Below are 21,179 nucleotides of genomic sequence, written 5' to 3' on the forward strand. Positions count from 1 at the left end.
AGGTTGTGAGGCCTGGGGTTGGTGCTGCATCCCAGCGGCCATCACTTGTGCTAAGGCCCTGGCTAGGACCTCCTGGAAGCTCTCAGGTAGCTCTGGGGGGGGGGGGGCAGGGCGGAGCTCTGGGGGCTGTAAGTGATCCCTTGCCTTTGGGGAATTTGGTGCCAGCCTGGGCCTAGCTGAGCTGGAAACCCTGCGCCCAAAGGGATACCCCCTCGTTTCAGAGGAATGAGCAGGCAAAAGGGGGGGGGGGCGAAATGGAGCTATGCCTCCTGCCTGAGCCCCTGGAGGAGCCAGGGGAGGGAGGCTGGGCCTCTGCCAGTGCAGGAAGCCTGCGAGGGGAGCATGACCTGGAAGGTGATGGACTGACGGTGTCCCTAAACCTTCTTGAGGAGGCCCTGGTGACTCGGCTTCCCTGGGAGCAGGGCTCCTTCCTGGGTGCCCTGGGCTTTCCTCTTTTGTCGAGGGATCTCCATCTGGGGCCCCAAGAAGCTCCCTTGGAAGACCCCTCGCCTGGATCAGGGTCCCCTGGTCTCGGGCCTGCACCCCCACGCTTCGCCGCCTCCGCCATAACACTCACAGTTTTGTTGCTCACTCCCTCCTTGTTCTCTGCCGGCTGATCTTCTCTTTCCCAGCCGGCCTGCACCGAGGCTTCTAGGCCTTCTGCGGATCCACCGGCAGAATAGGGCCGCTCCAGGCCTCTTCCGGCCTTCTCAATGCTGTCTGAGCGCTTTCGGCTTCCATGGGGAAAGCCGATCACGCGCTCGACCATGTGCTCTCTTTAAGATGGTGGGGATCCAAGATGGCGGCCGCCAGTCACCGCTTTGATTCCCAGCTGCTTGGGAGCATTGGGGGAAGATTCCTCGGCTCCCCGCTCCTCCACTGGGCTCCTTTTGCCCTCTTACGCAACCCTCCTGTTGCTGGGGAATCGCGCTAGCCAGCAGTGTGGCTGTCTAGTGCTGAGAGCACAGCAGGAGGGGTGAGTAATTCACAGAAATCTTCTTAAAGAGAAAAAATGCTGTAAGGAAAAAAAGCCTTAATTCTAAGGCAAGGTGATGCAGCCTGAAGAATCCTGGGGATTCTTAGAGGCTGCAATCCTAGAAAAACCTGAAGGAAAAAAACCCTAAACTTTTCAGGTGAGGGAGAGTCTGGAAAACACTCCTTCTGGGCTGGAGTCTGAGGTTAATCTGGGAAAGCAAGAGGAGGATCAGAGGCGTGGCTTCAAAAGATTATCCTCAGACTCCAAGAGCAAGAAGGCTGGGTTAATACCCAATGGTTACTCCTCCCACACCTCACTCTGGAAACAGTACAATTTCACAAAGGAAAAGAACAAAGCATATAGATATTGGGTACAGAAAGTTTCTTAATATCAACTTTCTACTCAATTTTTAATAAATGTCTAAGGAAAAAGCATCATTTTTTTCTTCATGATCACTTTTTAAATTTATTTATTAGGCATTGGAAGAAGGCATGGCTGATAATGTTCCGTTTTGCTTTGTAGTCGTTTTAAAATACTTGGGGGGGGGGGGGTACCTTCCAAACGGTTTTGTCTTCAGGTGACTGCATGGATTTGGCCCCTGCAGTTTGCTTGTTAAGATTTTCAAAAGTGGTTTACCAATGCCTTCCTAGAGCTGAGAAAGAATGACTGACCCAAGAACTGGCTTCATGCCTAAGGCAGGACTAGAACTCATGGTTTCTATCCTGTAAGCTTAATCACATCAAATTAGTTCACCTAAAATATATCAGCATATTAAATTTACCATGGAGTTAACATTTTTTTGTTTGTTTATTGTGCAAAGGAAAAAATAACGTCCCATTTTCTCACTGAATATCAGGAGCAACTTGCAGAGGGGCTGGAAAATGCTGCGTCCTCACTCACAACCCACAAAAAAGTCCAATAAAATTTCAAGTACGTGCTATTTCAAGATGGCCTAATATATACAGAAGATAATTTTGCTATTAACAAATAGGGCTTTCCCTAAATTGTAACTGAGATGCATACCTCTCCAAAAGTAGCTGGGTTGAAAGGCATTACTGTTGTTCCAGTCATATATTTAGCAGGAGTTTTCATTCGGTGAGAGGCCTAAAATAAAGTATTTATGCATTTAACAGAACATGACACTTATTCCTCAAATGTTTTGCAATTTATACAAATTACTGGACTTTACAACTAGTCCTATGCCTTTATAGGTAGTCCCTGCTTAATGACTGCCTTGGACAGTAACCAAGTAACTTTGTGACCAATGCCTGCATTTACAATTTGTGCAGGGCTAAAAAGCAAAGGAAAGCTGAAGTAAAATAATAAAAACAATCATGGTCATATGATTTTAATTTAGAGACCACTTAAAGTCTCAACTGTAGTCACTAAACAAGAACTACATGTAATTCAATTCATGTCCTCAATAGGGAACGGGGTTGGGAGTTCGGTATTATGGCTATACTTTGAACAGTGTGTACCATAGTATTACACAGAGGTTTAAGCTGAAGTCCTGTACCTTCTCTTGAATATATTGAACCATTTCTGGGAATGAAGGCATCTGTTTATCAGCACTTTCCTTTTCATTTTTACCAGGAAATGTTCTCAGAGCACGTTGTGCTTCTCCATGTACTTCTTCCCGCCTTTCAAAAATTAAAATACAACATTTTCATATATGCACAAGCAAATAGAACCTTTTCTCCATCAGCCTCCCAAAATAATATTAATTAATATGTCAGCTCATATTAATGCAAGGGCTGTTTATATTCTGGATTTGATTTCAAAAAGGCAATTCAGAATGTAGATTGTAGCACCTGTCTGCAACTCTTTAAAGTAGCTGCATCCTCTCCTGGAATCATACATAATTCAAAGAGGGAAGCCATGGAATTCTAGGAAAAGACACTTCTTTTCCATTGGGCTCCCTTGCATTCCAAAATACATTGCTTGAAATGTTTTCCACAGGATTGCACAACCCTAAGAACCAATTATTTAGCATCACATGCACAAACAAGAAACAGCCAGGATCCTCTTTCTAATGTCTTCTTATTTGGACACTGGCTAACAATAAACTAAACTTTGGTTTGGTTCAGTAGACTCTAGACTTATCAAATCTTAACAGAGACATTAAACAAATCACCCATGACTTAAAGCTGATTTTACTTACAAATTGACTTTAAAAAATACCTCTCTCATAAATGTAAGCTACTTTTGAAAATGCAAAAATAAAAATGTATTCTGATTTATTCATTGTGCCAGCTGTAATAAAGAGGAAGACATTTTTAGCAGATACATAATTTAAATTCCTAGCTTTTATTATATAGGAACTGGGACATTGCATTTTTCAGACTTTTTTTATTTTGACAAAACCTTATAGAAAAGATTTCTTGGTGTCCAAAGTCCAAAGTCCAATTGTTGATGCAAGGTGAGGTTTAGAATTTAAAAATTTGGACAAAGAGTAAACCAGATATTATTATGCCTGGTAATCTTGAGCAATGTGTTGCTAAATTAAATAAACATTTTATCTGATCTAGCAAAGCTTTCTATATTCCAAAATACAGCAAATATTATTTCCGTTTCTACTCATAGGTTGGACATCAGTGCTTTGCTTCTAATTTTTCTACCAACTTTCTAAACCACTCATACAACTCTGAATACCATTTATTAGACACAATCTTATGAAAATTGTTTCCATGGTTTTACTATTTCCACAGGTCTAAAGGGGTCAGTAACCTTTATGATTTTGGCCTACAATGTTAGTTTTGGACATAACTTTAGCTATTATTTTCTCATCTTCATCAGCTTCCTACAGATCTTTCATTCTTTAAAACCTAATTATTATATGTTCAACCATGCCTAATGGCCCCAATTGGGAGTAGGATTGCAGTCATAGGTTGGGTGGTTGTAAAGCAAGACTTCACAGGACCACACCAATTTACAATGGCAATCCCAGCACTCCCCACTGCAGTTAAATGAGAAATGCAGGTCATTAATCAAATACTCACTCCTGGCCAAGCTATTCCAGCCTTGGTCCCTTCTAGGCCTGAGTCTCAATAAGATAAAGGACTGCCTCCACCTCCACCTCCCCACCATCTTGTTGTTGTAGTTGCGAAGTCGTGTCCAATCCATCGCGACTCCATGGACAACATTCCTCCAGTCCTTCCTGTCCTCTACCATCCCCCGGAGTCCATTTAAGCTCACGCCTACTGCTTCGGTGATTCCATCCAGATTCTCTGTTGTCCCCTTCTTCTTTTGCCCTCAATCTTTCCCAGCATTCTTCTCCAGTGAGTCCTTCCTGCTCATTAGGTGGCCAAAATATACTTTGGTATACCACAAGTATACAAAGTATACTCTGGCCACCCCACTGCCCCTAATCTATCTCCCTTTATTTGTTCCGTTTGGGGCACCTGCCTTGCAGAGTGGCAAGAAGCCCCAGTTGTCTTCTTCTGTCTATGTCGAAAGCTATAAATATTAGCTTCAAAATCAAAGGTGATACTATTTACTAAAAGACTTTCCAAATATCTTTTTAATTATCGTCTACCAGGCCAGGCTCTGATAGTGATGGTGGAAGCAATTTTTGAGATAAAGCAATGAGTTTTAGATTTGATATACAAACTGGCATCAATAACATGTACTAACGGTGTGTGTCAAATATAAATAAAGATGCAAAGTAAGTTTCCAAGGATCAATATAATCCCATACTATATGTTTGAAAGACTTGATGTCTAAAGTATGTCAATTAAAAGACAGCCAGTTCAGTATAATGGTTAAGGTGCTGGCCTAGCAACCATAGTTCCAGTTCTGCCTTAGGCAAGAAAGCTGGCTGAGTAACTATGGGGAAGTTACTTTCTCTTTCATTCCAATTCACTTCACGGGGTTGCTGTTGTGGGGGAAAGAGGAGAAGGTGGAAGGATTATGTGCATTCAGTGATTTGAGGTGAAATAATAAAGGCATAATAAAACTCTAATAAATGAATAATGTTTTACACAACAAGTAAAATGGGTATCAATTGAAGTAATAGTTTAAAAGACTCAAAATAAGAATTACTGATCCCTATTTAAGATATTGTTATATAACATTAGCATTTTATACCCAGCCTATAATGCAATATTAAACGTACGGATCTCCTGCAGCTAGAAGTAGCAAGTATCGTGAAGGAATGTGATCAGAAGGAAACACTGTGCTGGCAAATTTTACAGCTACTTGGCGGACTTGGACTTGAGGCTAAAAAAAAAAGGCAGAAAGACAAAGAAATAATCAGAAACAAACTATTTACCAAATCAGGCACTTACATACAATATTCAAAATACTGTATGCACCCAAAGTAAAATGGCAGGTGCAAAAAGGTCTCATTTATAGCATGCTTTGTTTCATAGTTACGATTTAAAAAAAATATTTTTTCCTGAACCTCCTTTAATGACTTAGGCATTAATTATATGTTGCAATTAAACAAAATAATATGAAAAAACCTCTTTGTGAATAAATAATAGATCTCTGCTCATGCATAGTTTACCTGACAAAGAACAGATTATTGAAGATTCTTTCTCAGGAATCAACATTTCTCAATATTTGAAATAGCACACATAATTATTTTTACTGCTCCCTTGGTGCAGCAAGAGCAAGCACAACCAGGTCAGTAATTATAGGTGTGATGCAACACAATGTAAAACACAGTATAGCATCTTATGTCGGCCATAAAATGTTCAGGTTTCCATGATATAATTGAAGGGTTAAAAATGTGCTGATGCTGGCTTTATATGTAGTTCTAAAAGTAGTCTTTAACAACATATTGCATAGATCAAATAATGCCTGTATGCGGTCAACTGGCATTATTTGTGACTCCACTTATTAATATATTTTTAAAGAACAATTAATATGCAATTATTAAAGTGGAAGTTCCATAATAAAAAACATATTGTTCATGTATACAGTATGATAAACTAATTTTAAGCAACATGATTCCCTCTTAATGCACTGGACTATAATCCCCAAAATCCTTAGCTGAAATTTCTATATTGCCTGGAAATTCTAAAAAAATATAAACCAACATAACTGACTGTATACATGTATGTAGATAATGAAAAAACAAGGAATAGAGACAAGAGAGGGAGAAAGAGATTTTTCTTCTCCTAGTTGCATACCATAAATTAATATAACCATTCTTATGTACAAGGGATTCAAGGAAAACTAAGCCCAGGTTTTCACACTCCTTTCATATCCTGGTGACTTACCTTGATTAGGTTAGAGGCTACAAGTGCCTCCATGAGAGTACGAGGTGCTCCTTCTAAACTGGTGTATGCACCAACCATCATGGATAGAGCTTCCTGAATAGCTAGTCTGGTATCAGGGTCTTCCTGAAATGATATGTAGGTATCAATATCTAATAAGTATTCCACAAATAAGGATAAAAACCTTTTAGATAAACTCTTTGGTAAAATTAAAATAAAATCACCAACCTTAGAAAGAGCTTCAAAAAATTGTTGGACCAGTGCAAGATCCTTGGTAAACAGTTGAGGTATTCGGCTGGAAAAAAGTATTTTTAAAAGGATTTTATTTGAAACAAAGTAGGAATTTCAGTTAACTTATTAACTAGACATTTTCTCAAATGGTATTTCTCATATACTAGTTATTTTGTTCTAATGGAAATTTGTAAAGTGCCCCAGAATTATTAACTTCTGTTTATATGTTACATTTTGAGATTTTTATGTCAACACCAAAAATATTGGGTTCCAAAATGTTAAATACCACGTTACTGAAGTAAAAATAAATTGTCTTCTGATTCACCACTACCGGTATTTCGTCTTTTGGCCAAACCATGTGATTAGGACTTTAGAAGCATTACCAATTAAAATTCCTGGCACTGGCCTTCTGAAGTTCATCACAATTCATTCTTCTATGTACTCCCACTTAACAGAAAAATGGCTCTGTAGTTGTAAAATCTATCCTGACTGAAGAATCCATTGTACTCTTAATTCAGCCTTTCCCATTTGTTTCCTATCATTTTTCAGTTATCTCATTCACACAATCAGGATCTCCTACTTTTTCTTCATATTGGAATGACCACCTTTCATTTCAGAGCTTTATCCCATCTAGCCCCTAATTTATGGAATCAATTCCCACCCTTAAACTATATTTGGATCTCATACCTTAAGATATAAAAAGGTCCTTAACATGCTAGTTAAAGTATCATAGCACTGAGATTAGATGTTTAAATGGATTTCTGTTCTGTTTTGTGGTTTTTATCTCATATTATACTGCACCTAGATTAAAAACTACTAGTAACGATTAAAATACCTAAACCCATTTTTGATCAACGAAAAGGTTAAAATAACAATGTGCAGATGAATGAAAAATGATAGGAAACAAATGGGAAAGGCTGAATTAAGAGTACAATGGATTCCAGTTTTCCGTTAAGTGGGAGTCAGATAGTATAATTTATCTGTATTGCTATATTGTTAATAAACCTAGGATTGCAACTTAAAACTGAGAGATAGCTATTTGTCCTGCTATGCAATCCTTTACATGCTTGCTTTGAAATGCATCCCATTCTGTTTATATTATATTGAGATTGTTTAGGATTGCAGATAAGGATGAGAATTTAGTAGCTCGCTATCTTTAATTATTTGCCCTTTTTGCACTATTAGCTCTCAATCAGAATAATGTCAGACGCTAATAATTTATATTTGCACATAAAATAGACTTACATGGGCTTCCCCCTACTTAAAAGGCGCTCTGAGTTTGAGGCTTGGTTACTACATGGACATGCTTGTTCATTACTATAGCAACAGCACTTATATACTACTTTACAGTGCTTTACAGTCCTTTCTAAGGAGTTTACAGAGTCAGCATATTGCCCCCAACAATTTGGGTCCTCATTTTACCCACTCAGAAGGATGAAAGGCTGAGTCAACCTTGAGCTGGTGAGATTTGAACTGCCAAATTGCAGGCAACTGGCAGTCAGCAGAAGTAGCCTGCAGTACTGCACTCTAACCACTGTGCCACCACGGCTCATAATTATTCGATAATTAATAACATATGATTCTGGTTATCTCTCTGAGATCAGCCAAATGAATAACTGTTGTGAAGATTTATACTTTTCCTAATACTGAGCAAAAACAGTTTAAAAAAAGAATATAACCAGCTCAATTTTGACAGGCCTTTTTAAGGACAGTTTTTACATTTGGAATTCTTTAGCATGATGTTGCTGTCTTTACTCCGATTAAATTTAAATGTGTACCACTTAAGCAATGTAGAGAACAATCCATTTTTTCAATTTGATTCCTCCTTTTCTTAAAAATTGATTATTTCTAGCATTCACCTTTCCAAATATTTAATTTATAATTCTAGAACTGTCAAAAGATAGCATCTGATCAACCCTTTACACTAAGACAACCTGCTTGCTTGCTGACAGAGTAACAATTGTTTTAGAACAATCAACTGACATTTCACCAGTCTAAATGCAATTTTGTTACCTGGAAAGTTTTCCAACAGCAGAATAGGCCATTGAAAGCAGTTTGGGATCCTTCAATTATTAAAAAAAAACTGTGAGATAAGCAAAGAGCTATGAAAGCAAAGAGACAATATACATTCATGTTTATCCTGACAATTATGTTTCTGTCGTGTGATCTGTATTCATATTAAAATATGGTTCACAGACACAAAACATTCTAAAAGTTGAATAATCTTAAAACAGGCCTGTTTGTTACTGTTAAATAGATGGAATTGTGTTCTATAATTATAACACAAAAATAACTGCATCACATAGCAATAAAATTACTTCTGACTTCTGTCATAGAAGAGAGTGGGAAGTACCCAACTGCACATGAAGACAGACATTATGTCAATGCCTTAGACTTAGAGAAATAATTGGAAGTGTACATTTGAGCACAGGTGCAGATATAATCTGGAAAATCAACAATTTCAATGTACCTAAAATAGATTTTATTTTACTTCATATTCAATGTTATAACAATGTACATGTAGGTCAACCTTTTGAAATATTGAATCTTGTACATATAATGAGCACGGCAAACAAGTACCCTATTACTTCCTAGCTAGACATGCCAATTATCTCTTAACCTGCTTTTACTGTCTTTCTGAATGCTAACTTGTCTCCAGAATTTTTCAAGAAACATAGCTTGGAGGTTTTACATCTATTAGCTCATTAACCAATGCCTCCTAGATAGGAACTTGCCAGTAAATAATAGGGAAAAAAGTTATCCTTGCAACCAATTACTCTTATGAATTACACTCATAGGCACTAAACATGCGCTACAGCCATAAGGACTCTCAATAGAATAAATAAGCTTTTAGCTGTTCAACGGACAACCCTTCAATCATTTCATCATCTAACTAACAAGAAATTAAAAGTATTGAACAATGAAAGAATTCAAGCCACAAATAATCATAAGAAGGAAGTGTCAACACATCTTGGTCAGTCTCAAATTTACTAAGTGGAAAAACCCAGAATGGCCAGCTTTAAGCCCTGGATAAAATTCAATGCTTTTTGATGGAAACAAACAACGAAACATTACTAGGACTGGAAAATTACTAATCAATCTAGGAGTGGAAGAAACTCATAAACTGACATGAAGCGATTTTCCTCCATCTGCACAAGGGAACAAGCCAGGAAGCCATGGTTTTACCCAAGAAGCTTTAATTATGATCACAGTTTGTGTGTTCTCCCACATGCACCAACAAAAGAATGAAACAGAATTTCAACAGATATAGATAAAGATATGCAAAGGGAATATCCTGGTTGATTATATCAGCATTCAATAATCCAAATATAGTAAATGCATTTTGTTATAACTAGCTATACTAGTACTACCATAGAGATTAGTTCTTTAGGAAAAAAAGTGCAAGTAATGAGAACATTTAACATTCTAAGTTCTACAAATAAGTAAGATTCTTTACAAGGCGCTCCCTTTGTACTCACCTCTTTATATTCATTTATCAGTTTTGTCAGTCCATTCAAAAGCATCGGACCTAAAGGTTTTATCTTGCTGTCAGGGCAACTAAAATTCAAAAGATGAAAATAGTAATGAGTGAACAAGCAAAAAGCTTTAATAATAAGAATTGTCCTTCATATGTAAGAAAATTCTTTTCAAAGGATGTCTGTGTATCAGGAGTGGGAAATTAATGTGGCCAAAAGGCCACATGAGAAACTTGGACTGCTGTGAAAGGCTGCCACCGCTACCCCACCCCACCCCTGCCCCACTCCCCGCTGACACCACTCCGCCGCTGATGCCACCTCGACGTTGCAGGCCAGACAGGACAGCCTAAGGGCCAGATGTGATCTGAAGCCATAAAAATGCCCAGGTCAACTCTGTGTAGCAATGTTCTTGTTTTGGCAGATAATGAGAACTTTTTTCAGAAAACTCAACATCTTCCAGTCTCTATCTAGGTACCTTAACAACTACACCAAGTAGGACCAGAATAAACTGCAGGTTATAAGAATATTATTAAAATAATAACAATGCATTTTCTTGAGTTACATCTCTAAACTTTATGTTGTATTCACATGAAATTACTTAACCTCTATTTCAATTGCACATATGATTTTATAAGAGAGCTAGTTTGGTGCAGTGGTTAAGACGTCTGGCTAGAAATTGGGAGACAGTGAGTTCTAATCCCACCAAAGGCACTAAGCTAGCTGGGCCAGTTACTTTCTTCCCAGCCACAGTAAGGAGACAATAGCAAACCACATCTTTAAAAAACTTGTCAAGAAAAAAAAGTCATGACATAAAAATACTTACATTACACAAATATGATGCACAAATTGAAGAGAGAGAGTTCTCAGTTTAGCATTGGCATTTGCACCAAAAAGCCCATCATAAACAACCTTAAAAAATAAAACAAATGAAAAAATTTCAGGAGAAATATTATTTCAAACTATTTTTCAAATCTCATAATGAGGATAATATCAAAAAATCTTCTGCATCTCAAGTAAGTATGATTAAATTAAATTGATTTATTTAATTTAAAAAATATTTTTTTTAAAAAAAGATAAATAACATCCTGAAGATACAAGCAGTCCTTGTTTAGCTATCACAATGGGACAGTCATTAAGCACTATGGTTGTTAAGTGGAAAAGCACATGACTGCAACAGGGTTATAATGGTAATTCTTATTTGGTTATTAAGCAAATCACTGTGTAACTGCAATTGTGGAGGTTCTGCAATTTAATTCTATGTTCTTCCTTAACTCTGCTTCTCACAAACCCATAGAGAAGAATGCTGAGTATAGGATAAATGAGGATTAGTAGCAAAACTGGAATGCTGGGTTTTTTGTTTTGTTTTTTGCATGTACTTTCAAACATTGCTGCATAGAACAGTTGGTAAGCAATCCGCGTGTAGAATACTCACCCCTCATGTAGGGGAATGAGTTACAAGCATACTGTTAAATACTGAATTCACTAAGAAATACAGTAATGAGACAGACAAAAAAAACCCCCAATACCTGAATATTTGCAGGAAAGGTTTCTGCAGCTTGCCTGGAACGCAGAAGATGTGGGACAATCTTTAACTTCACCCGAGTACTGACAGGATCACGTTTCAATTCTGGTTTCAGAACAGCTCCCTGTTATAAACACACAAATGAATATTTTGAAACATAAAGTGATTAGAAAAAAACTAAATCACTCAGAAAAGGAATCAGAGTGTACACATCAAATTTTTATTCTGGTCATTGACCAAGGTAACAATTGTACATATAACTACAATGTTTCAAAGCACTGGAACTGTATAAATTACATACTTACACACACACACACACACACACACACACACAAAACTGAGATTACTACAAAGTAAGATACAATTTAGTGTACTCCAGAGGTGCCCAAATGTTCTTGGTTCACACTGGTTTTAGCGTCTCAATAACGTTTTCATGGTGTTCCTAGCAGTTCTCAAACTGTGCACTATGGAACCAAGGAGAGAATTGGGATAGCTCCAGTTATTAGGCAACAAAATATGCCATTGTGTTTCTGTGAATGTATCCAGTGGTGCCCTAGTTTGAGAACTACATGTATATTCAAAGGAAGCCAAGGGCCACTCCTAACATGACAGGCTATTATCCAAGATAAGAAACTGTACATCCAGGTTATCCTACTCTTTGAATTTGATCTCCTAATGACGCTTGGAAGTGTGAAGAAAGCATTTACCTGAAATGCCTTAAACCAGCTGCATCTATTTCAAGGGTTAGAATTCTTGACAATTCTCATTATTTGTAGAGGTTCTGATCCAGCATAAAACTGAATAACAAAACCTGAGATAATGAGATGAGTTCACATTTATGGGAACTGGAGGATAAGATTGCAAAGCCTATAGCCATTGTCTTCCTCCCAGAGCTATCATCTGCACAGTGCAGCTGGATCTATTTCACTTTTTCATTGTTCACTTATAAAAGATTTGAGTTAGTCCAGCTGCAAAACTCCAAACAGCTTCTTTGCAACAGCTAGTTTCTGAGCCCCTCTAACAGTGATTAATAGAGGGAACTGCCCTCTTTTAATATGTGGCTTTTAGGACTCTTCTGCTTTGCATGTTTATTCAGTAACCTTACTGCATTCTCTGGACACTACTCTGCCTGCAGATGATTCGTATCTGGCTCTAATCACTACAAACAATCTGAAGGCAGCACTAATATCCATTGGTGTAACTAACAGATTGCATTCAGGTCTCTGGAGGAAATAGTAATAACCAACAGGGTGATTGAGAGATAAGCATAAGCAATCTGTGGCAGAACTAGCATTCACCCGTGGGAACAGTCAAGAGTCGGTTTGATGTCAGGGTTCCAAGTAATACACCCATAATGAACAGAACTCTAAGGCAGGCAGATTCCTCAAAGAATAGTTTTATTTGGATATATCATATTGGCACAGGCTGGTGAAAACCGACTCTGAGTGTTCCTGCAGTTTTCACCCAATTAAAAATTTTCTCCCTTCCCCAAACAATCAGTCACATGGTCCAATCAAGGTGCCCTACGGTTGCCTGATAACAAGATTCAAAGTTCTAATGTTGAGGGCCCTTTCTCCTCATTCCCCAAGTCATAAGCCTACACTTTGGCCACTCAGCAACCAGTTTGCATTTACGATTGTTTACAACCATTAAAAAGGTAGTAAAATGGCCAGTTTATGGCTGTCCCAACTTACAACCATAATAGGGAAGATCCATACGGTCATAACTCAAGGATTACCTATACCCAGTTGCTTGGAATAAGGAACAGAAGCTTTTTTCTAGAAAACATTTTTCTTCCTTTATTTCTAGGTTAATGAAAGAGTAGGAAAAATGTGGATGTAAATAACTCTGAAAATGATATTCTCTACCATAGCAAATAATCCACATTATACAATATACAGTATAATACCAAATGATACACAAAGTGCAAAAAATAGAAAATAAGAAGGAAAGCAGATTTAGATAAGCAATTCTTACCTCCTTAGTTTTTAGTGGTATATCCCCAAGGTAAACTTTGTACAGCTTGTTGATGATGGCTGGGTTATTCCAGTCAATTAAACTAAGGGATGAAGGGAAAGAGGAAGAAGAAATTTACTAAAAATCAAATTGATTGCCAAAATTCTTTTTTCTTCTTCCATATTTTCTCTTTTCAGTAATTGAGTTGCCCAAATGAAAACTTTACTGATTCTCAGTTAAGCATGTCTGTGGAGATTCTCAATCATCCAGGTTATGGTTGTCCTAAAGGTGCTTTTCTAAAAGGCAAGTGGACTTACTTGTTTTTTTCCCCTTGAAAATAATTCCTTGAAAACTGAAAAAACTTCTTGGATGAGAAGCGAAACATTTTCAAGGAAAAAAACAAGAGAATACAGTTGCCATTTGGAAAAGCACTTTTGGGATTCATTTGGCTACCTGTTTCTCACTAGCATCAGCTGTCCCCCCCCACCCCCGTTTCCCATATCTGCACCTCCCCCCCCCCCCGTGCTACTAGCTGGGACCTTGTTTCACACTTCTTTCTTTTGTGCCAGTGCAGTTTCCTTCTTTCCTTCCTTCTTTTATGCCAACTCAAAGGAAGGATCTGGCTAAACTTATAGCATGCAACTGGTGTTTTTTTTGCATGCATGCCTTATTTTCACAAAATAATACCCTGGATGGAGCACAAATGGAGGCCCTGCCTGGCATGTGACTGGAACCTCTGGCTGAAACATAATCAGAAGTCCTGGCTGGCACATTAATAGAGGCTCTGGTCAGGGCATGAGAGAAGCCCTAGCTTAACTGGTGCAAAAGAAGACTCCACTGGTACAATATTGTCATGCATTTCAGGAGATATTATGGAGCGGGGCAGAACTGGACAGCAGAAGCCACTGGCAGCAGAAGACAGGCAAAACTGGTCGTGAATGCAGGGTGGGAGGAAATTTTGTTTATGTGACTGCGGGGATACTGCAACGGAAGGAACTTTAAGGACCAGTCATAAACTCCTTCATTCAGCACTGTCATAATTTCAGTTGCTAAATGAATGGACACTAAGTGAGGACTACTTGTACTGGAATTAGCAACAACTGCTGTCTATTTGCCTCTTTTGAAAATAACAAGTGCTTGGATCTCGGAATTAACTTTTAAAAAAATATCTGTACCTTACAATGTTTTTTGTTCCCATCTTTACAATCCTTTTTTATTTTAATAGCAATACTAGGGAACACTCCTGTAATCTTACAAATCACCAATAGTTACCAGGAACTTGTGAAACTAATACTGGAATCTAGGTCATTCCTAGCATATATCTTCAATAATTTCATAAAATACTAGCTATGGGGACATTTAAATATATTGTAAAGAAATTAATACTGTACCTGTTTAGAAAAGCATCTTTGAAATTATGACATACACAGTTCTGAAAACCTACAGTGTGATTAAGTAAAATCACTAAACTACTAAAGGATTTGCTTCAGATAAATTGAGATATTGTTAAAGATTGATTAATATTCATATAAGCACTGGTCTTTTAAAAACTACCCAAACTATTAGAATGGCCATATGAATGAAATTTGTCTACCTTTATTGCAGTATTATGCACTAAACCTACTGTATTTAGGAGCAATGAAGCCATGGACACAATTTCATTTTGGAGTTTCTTACAATGAATGAAATCTGAACAGGAGCCTCATTCTGCAGATAGCTTAATATTCTTAAAATCCTCCCCAATCAGATTTTTCAATCATGGGGAGAGTGAGATAAACTAAATATGCTTAGAATCCCTGATCATAAAAGCTTTGGCAGGCTCTTTATTAGCAAATACAGCACAGAAAACTACCTTAATGATAATAATTACCTGCTAAGAAGCAGGTATCTATCAAACCTGAGGTGATACAGTATTACAATTTATACTAATATATGGATGCCAATATTCTAGAATGAATGAAGTGCTGCTATCATTGTGGTCAAATGTAGAGATGTCTACATCCTTTCAAATGCAATTCCAGAATGTTCCATTAATTTTGTATTAAACAAAACCAACCTTTTAAAAATGTATAATAAACCATCACTTTTGTTTTTAAACATCTATATTATAGCCCATTACCTCTGCTTGCTTTTGAGTTCAAGATCTGCTGCAGTAGCGACACTGTGCCGTGTATCACTAGATGCAATAACCAAATGTATGACAGCTTCAAGTTCAGGCACCTGTTCAGCTTCGATGAACTTCACAATACCCAATTTACACTGCCCAACAAAGCAGAAGACAATAAAAGTTGTTCAGTATAATCTCATACATTGTCTATAGAAAGAATTCCTTTATTATAATTACAGAGTGATAGAACTGGATAGTTATTTCTATCCAAGAAATAATAAGAGGCTTTGCCTTAAAGCAGAGATGGGGAAATTATGAGGCTTAATACATTACAGGAGGAGAATTCTCAATCTAAGTCAACTTAGTCAATCTAAGTAATTGTGAATGGGAATTCTGATCCAACCATATGTGGGGGGTCAGAGGTTTTCAGTCATTTAAAGGTAAAGGTAAAGGTTTCTTCTGTCCTATCATGTCTGACTTTAGGGAGAAGTGCTAATCTCCACTTCTTAGCTGAGAGAAGCAGCATTGCTGAAGACCCTTTCCATGGTCAGACTATATGTCAAGATGCATGGAATGCTATTACTTCCTACCAAAGTGGTTTAAAATGTTTAAGATGATATTTTCCAAAATACCTCTCATCCCTATAAAAATATGCTGTTTATCATGCATATTACATTCATTGTTCAGAGTTTTTGAATGGCGCAACATCATATGCTGATGCTACTTGGTTTTACCACTTTTTTAGTTTAGTTTTGGTTTTATATTCTAGTATTTTATTTCAGTTTACAATCTGAGAAAGATACAATATAATTAGAGTATGCATGAGCTGGAGACAAATAAAAGTTCACAAGATAAGTTACTACGCATTATGTTTGACAACTTGTTATAATTAAGCTATTTCTACACCACCACCCATTGGACTATAATTATTTGGCTTTTACCTGTTCCAGCTGCTCAGGTGTCCACGGACTGTCTCCAATTACCCGCTTGGCTGCATAAAAGCTCATTCCCGGAGGAGGCTGAGGGATCCCAGATCCTCCAGAAGTGCTTGATGAAGAGGAACCCTGGCCCACTGGTACATTCTGGCGACTCTGGGATTCATTTAACACATATCTAGAAGGAGAGGGGGGGGTTATAAAATCCTCTATTAGGAACGGTGAGTGAATGTATCAGTCTATGAGCTCTGCACTGCTTAAATTATGTCAGTCTGAAAAACCCAGCCATAACCTCAGTTATGGAAACAAAAATTGGACTTGAAAAAGCAAGATATTAAAATAGATAATTATTTTTATGTCACATTAAAAAACACTATTTTATCAATTTTGGAAGTATTTGGGAGGCCTTATTCAAAGCCGTCAGGAACCATATAAGCTCTGAGGCCTTGAGATTACACATTTCTAAAATAATAGAAATCTAGAGAGCCACTTTGGTCTACTAAGTGAAGGACCAGACTAGAAAGCCGGAGACTGTAAGTTCTAGTTCTGCTTTAGCAATCCAGCTGGACAGCCTTGGACCAGTCACTCTTTTGCAGGTCAACTCATCTCACAGGGTTGCTGTTGTGGGGAAAATAGGAGAGGGAAGGTGTGTTGGATATGTTTGCCACTTTATTCAAAAATAATAATAAAGGCGGAACATAACATTTTAAAAACTATATAAATAATTACATTAGTTAATCAGGACATCTGTATAAGAGAATCCATTTCCAGAGACCAATAAAAAAAGCATCTAGACAGAATACATTTTAATTAGGCCATTAACTTGATCAGTATTAATTTCTGTCAGTTAAATTTGGATGTCTTTGTGCATAGCAGACAAGATAAAAAAATTCTACTGATTCCTAAGATTTGAGGACTTTTACAATGCTGCTGGACCATTTGTACATTAAAGAAGAACTTACAAACATTTTAATTTTTCTTTTAAATTGTGCACGTGACAGATTGGGCATGAAATTTAGCTGCATTTAAGCAATTGTGTATTTTATCACCTTCTAGGACACAGATTTCTCTGAAGCAGAAGTCCCATTTAACTTTTGGGGACTCCTGCTAAGGCTAATTAAACAGGCACAGATAGTCCTCGCTTAAGAACCAGACGTTTAGCGACTGTTCCAAGTTACAACATATCTCTCCAGAACTATTTACAATCTGTTTTCTAAATTCTGACAGTCATATACCCGCTTGTGATAACACAATCATATTTTAGATGCATGGCAACCAGTTTGTCTTTACAACTGTTTGCAGCCCACAGTCATGTGAAGGCAATTTCTGGTGGGTTTTGCTGGTGAACAGAATAACAGAAAGGACCAACTACCTGTTCTAGCACGAAACCCTATACCATTTCAGACAAATGTCTGTCCAATCTCTTCTTTAAAAACTCCAGTGTTGGACCCATAACTTCCAGAGGCAAGTCGTTCCACTCATTAATTGTTCTAATTGTAGCACATTGCTGGCTCATATTTAAATAAGTATCCGCTAGGACTCCAAGATCCCTCTTGCATCTACTACAATTGAGCCAGATATGCTGTACCTGTGCATTTGTTTTTCTTGTCTAAATGTAGAACTTTACTTTTCTCATCTCTGAATTTCATTTTGTTAGATTGGGCCCAGTATTCAAGTCTGTCAAGAGCCTTCTGTACCTTGAGGCTATCTTCTGGAGTGTTAGCTATTCCTGCCAGCTTGGTGTTTTCTGCAAATTGGATGAGTTCCCCTTCTATCTCTTTGTCTAAATCACTGATGAAGATATTGAAGAATACTGGGCTTAAGACACAGCCTTGGGATTCCCCATTGCATACCTTCTCCCATGTGGATGCAAGTCCATTAAGGTGTACCTGTTGAGTGCGCTTAATCAGCCAGTTACAAATCCATCTGGTGGTGATACTGTCTAATATACAAATTTCTATCTTATCAAGTAGTAGCTTGTAGTGTACTTTATCAAATGCCTTACTGAAGTCAAAGTAAATTATATCCACAGCATCGGATATAGATTAGCAGATGGCAACTATATCAGCCCTTTTCCAGTTGTCTGCTCTTCCAGGAACTTTGAAAGATATGGTTCAATGGTTCTGAAATCATGTCTGCCAATTCCTGCAGAACCTTGGGTGCGATCCATCTTGTCCTTATGATTTGAACTCATCTAGAGTGGATAGGTGTTGTGTTATCATTTTTCTGCTTTTTTGACTTGCATTTTTAATCTGCATTTTATCTAATCCGCATTTAATCTACAGTATTTATATATATATATATATTGGTTTTTTTCTGTGCATAAAAACAGATGCAAAAAAAATGAGTTAAATAGTTCTGCTTTCTCCCTGCTACTCATCACTTTGTCATTTTCTTCTATTAATGGACCAATTGTTCCCTTGACTTTTTTCCTTGTTTTTCCTTCTTCCTTGATATTGAAAGAGGCTTTTTTGGTTATTTATAACTTTCGTTGCAAGCCTTAGTTCATTTCGAGCCTTAGCTTTCCTGACTTCATCTTTGCAGATTTGAGCTATTTGCTGACATGGTTATGTGGTTTCTGACATTTATTTCTGACAAAAAGCACCCATTGAGTATAATGAGACTCATTTAAGAATTGTGGCATTTGCTTAATGACTATGGTGTTTGGTTAAATGCCACTTAACGACTTATGATCATAATTCCAGGTTTAATTATTAAATCAAGGGTTATCTATAATTGGCTTTAAGATGGCAAGTCAACCATGCCAATCACAGTGATTTGCACTACACAAACTTTCCCTCAATGATAAGAAAGTAAGCCAAAACTAAACTAATCAAATTAGAACTTAATGTGATATGTAACTCCTGCTGAAAAGCTAACAAATATCTGGGTAAGACACAATGCTTCTAGCACTTTCCCTGTGATTATATTACCTTTAGAATCTGCATTCACTGAGCTGCCTATGGATTTTTAAATGATCTGAGGCAAAAACATGATTCTCATTAAAAAAACAATAAAAACAAAAATACTCTCTAGAGAATGTCATCAATGGCAGAATATCACTTTAAAGACGAGTCTTCCCTCTCCTAGTACCAGTAGTACCTATCACCTGATAAACTTCATTATTACTTACCCATAAGGCATGAGGAGAACATCCAACATAAAATCCAACAGCAGTTGTACAGTCTTTGGTTTTTCAGCAAGATTAAACGGAGAAGCTGCTTTCAGAGGTTCAACAGGATATTTCATGTGAAAAAGTGTTGGTATTAGAAGGTGCATTAGGCTGCAAAACAATTGTTTATATTGCAATTATATGTAAGAATCTGCCTAAACATTCATAAACACTTTCATTTGTTGCCATTTGCATTTTTAAAAACTTTAAGTGGGAATTGCCGACAAGGAAGACCACAAAACTTCATGGCTTTCATGAAACCACTTTCCTTTCTTTCATATTTAGTAGCTAATTCCAAATGGATCTGTATTATACAAATTGCTCTGAAATGAATTAAACTGAAACTTTAAATGTTAAGTAGGTTGGATCCAAGAATTAAGATTTACCTGTATGACAAAATGTTGGATGGCAAAAAAGCAAGGTATTTAAAATATAACCGTTGCCTAGGAAAGATGGTTGAAACCTTTTTTTAGGTCCCAGGAAACAAGATATATTAGACAAATCCCTCATTTGTTGGGATTTAAGAAGGAGTGGAGTTCAGGTCAATAAGGGAACTACACCATCATTTCTCTGAACATGTATTTGCAGTCTGTAATGGCTAATTTATTAAAAGGAATGTGTTTTTTTTAAAAAATATAACAATGAAAGCTTTCTTCTAAGAATATTATACCTGTCCTGCTGAGGTTGAGGTTTTCCTTCCATTGCAGTAAGAAGAGTGGGTGCCAGCTCACATTGCTTTTCCACAGGCAAACGAGGGTAACCCATCTTAACATATATTATTGTAAAATTCTGTAAAATGCAAGATATATCTGAACTGAAAAGTACTACTACAAAAAACAGCTCTATAGTACAATACCCACAAATTGTAAGAAACTTATGACTAAAATTCATTGATAAATACCACTGAAATGTTTACATTGTTCAAGTAGTCCAGCTCACCAAAAATATTCCACAATTTCATTTATTTTAATAACTTTAGAAAAATACTCCTCACATGTAGTTGTCTACAGAAGGAAAAGAGCAGATGAGGTTTAATAGCACCTTTTCCAACTAACACATTTTATTAACAGCATAAATGGCAACTCACCAAAAATTATTCCTTTGAACTACCGTATTTTTCGCACTATAAGACGCAATCCACCCCCCCAAAAAAGTGGGTGGAAATGTCTGTGTGTCTTATACAGCGAATATTGCGGCGGGGGTGGAGAAGGGTTGTCACTACGGCTGCCACTCGCTGCTGCTGGGGAATGCTGCAGCCCTCCCCGCCGAGCAGGTGCTTGGTGCTTGGATCGGCCTTCCGGAATACTGCTGATCAACTGTTCTAGGCAGCGGGGATCACTGATGTCGCTCACTGCCACTACCAATCACCGCCGCCGAATGCAGCAGTGGCGATTGGCTTCAGTGGCGATTGGCGGCAGCGATTCCTGCTACCTACAACAGCTGATTGGCTGTATTCTGGGAGGTCAATCCAACTGCTAATCAGCTGCTCGGCAGCAAAGGCTTCAGTGTTCCCCGGTGGCAGCAGCAGTTCAGCTCAGTTGACTGGTGATGGGCGCAATGAAGAGGATCCCTCACAAGCCAT

General features: G+C 37.6%; 1 protein-coding gene across 3 annotated transcripts in view; it reads right to left on the reverse strand.

Annotated features, from left to right (window-relative positions):
• ECPAS (Ecm29 proteasome adaptor and scaffold) overlaps positions 1-21,179 on the reverse strand; it is a 77,059-nt gene that overhangs the window by 45,327 nt on the left and 10,553 nt on the right. For all 3 annotated transcript variants that reach the window (XM_087716162.1, XM_087716161.1, XM_087716164.1), the window contains exons 4-17: positions 20,268-20,386; positions 19,559-19,708; positions 16,432-16,603; positions 15,503-15,642; positions 13,405-13,486; positions 11,432-11,551; positions 10,729-10,814; positions 9,909-9,987; positions 8,443-8,492; positions 6,427-6,493; positions 6,202-6,324; positions 5,091-5,194; positions 2,493-2,616; positions 2,000-2,080 (exon numbers count right to left, since the gene is read on the reverse strand). In XM_087716162.1, the coding sequence (XP_087572288.1) occupies positions 2,000-2,080; positions 2,493-2,616; positions 5,091-5,194; positions 6,202-6,324; positions 6,427-6,493; positions 8,443-8,492; positions 9,909-9,987; positions 10,729-10,814; positions 11,432-11,551; positions 13,405-13,486; positions 15,503-15,642; positions 16,432-16,603; positions 19,559-19,708; positions 20,268-20,386 (1,497 nt within the window). The remainder of the gene's footprint in view (positions 1-1,999; positions 2,081-2,492; positions 2,617-5,090; positions 5,195-6,201; positions 6,325-6,426; positions 6,494-8,442; positions 8,493-9,908; positions 9,988-10,728; positions 10,815-11,431; positions 11,552-13,404; positions 13,487-15,502; positions 15,643-16,431; positions 16,604-19,558; positions 19,709-20,267; positions 20,387-21,179) is intronic.

Source organism: Thamnophis sirtalis, unplaced genomic scaffold, assembly GCF_051295495.1.
Source record: "Thamnophis sirtalis isolate CommonGarterSnake01/CBP01778 unplaced genomic scaffold, rThaSir2_p1.2 scaffold_5, whole genome shotgun sequence".
Classification (NCBI taxonomy): Eukaryota; Metazoa; Chordata; class Lepidosauria; order Squamata; family Natricidae; genus Thamnophis; species Thamnophis sirtalis.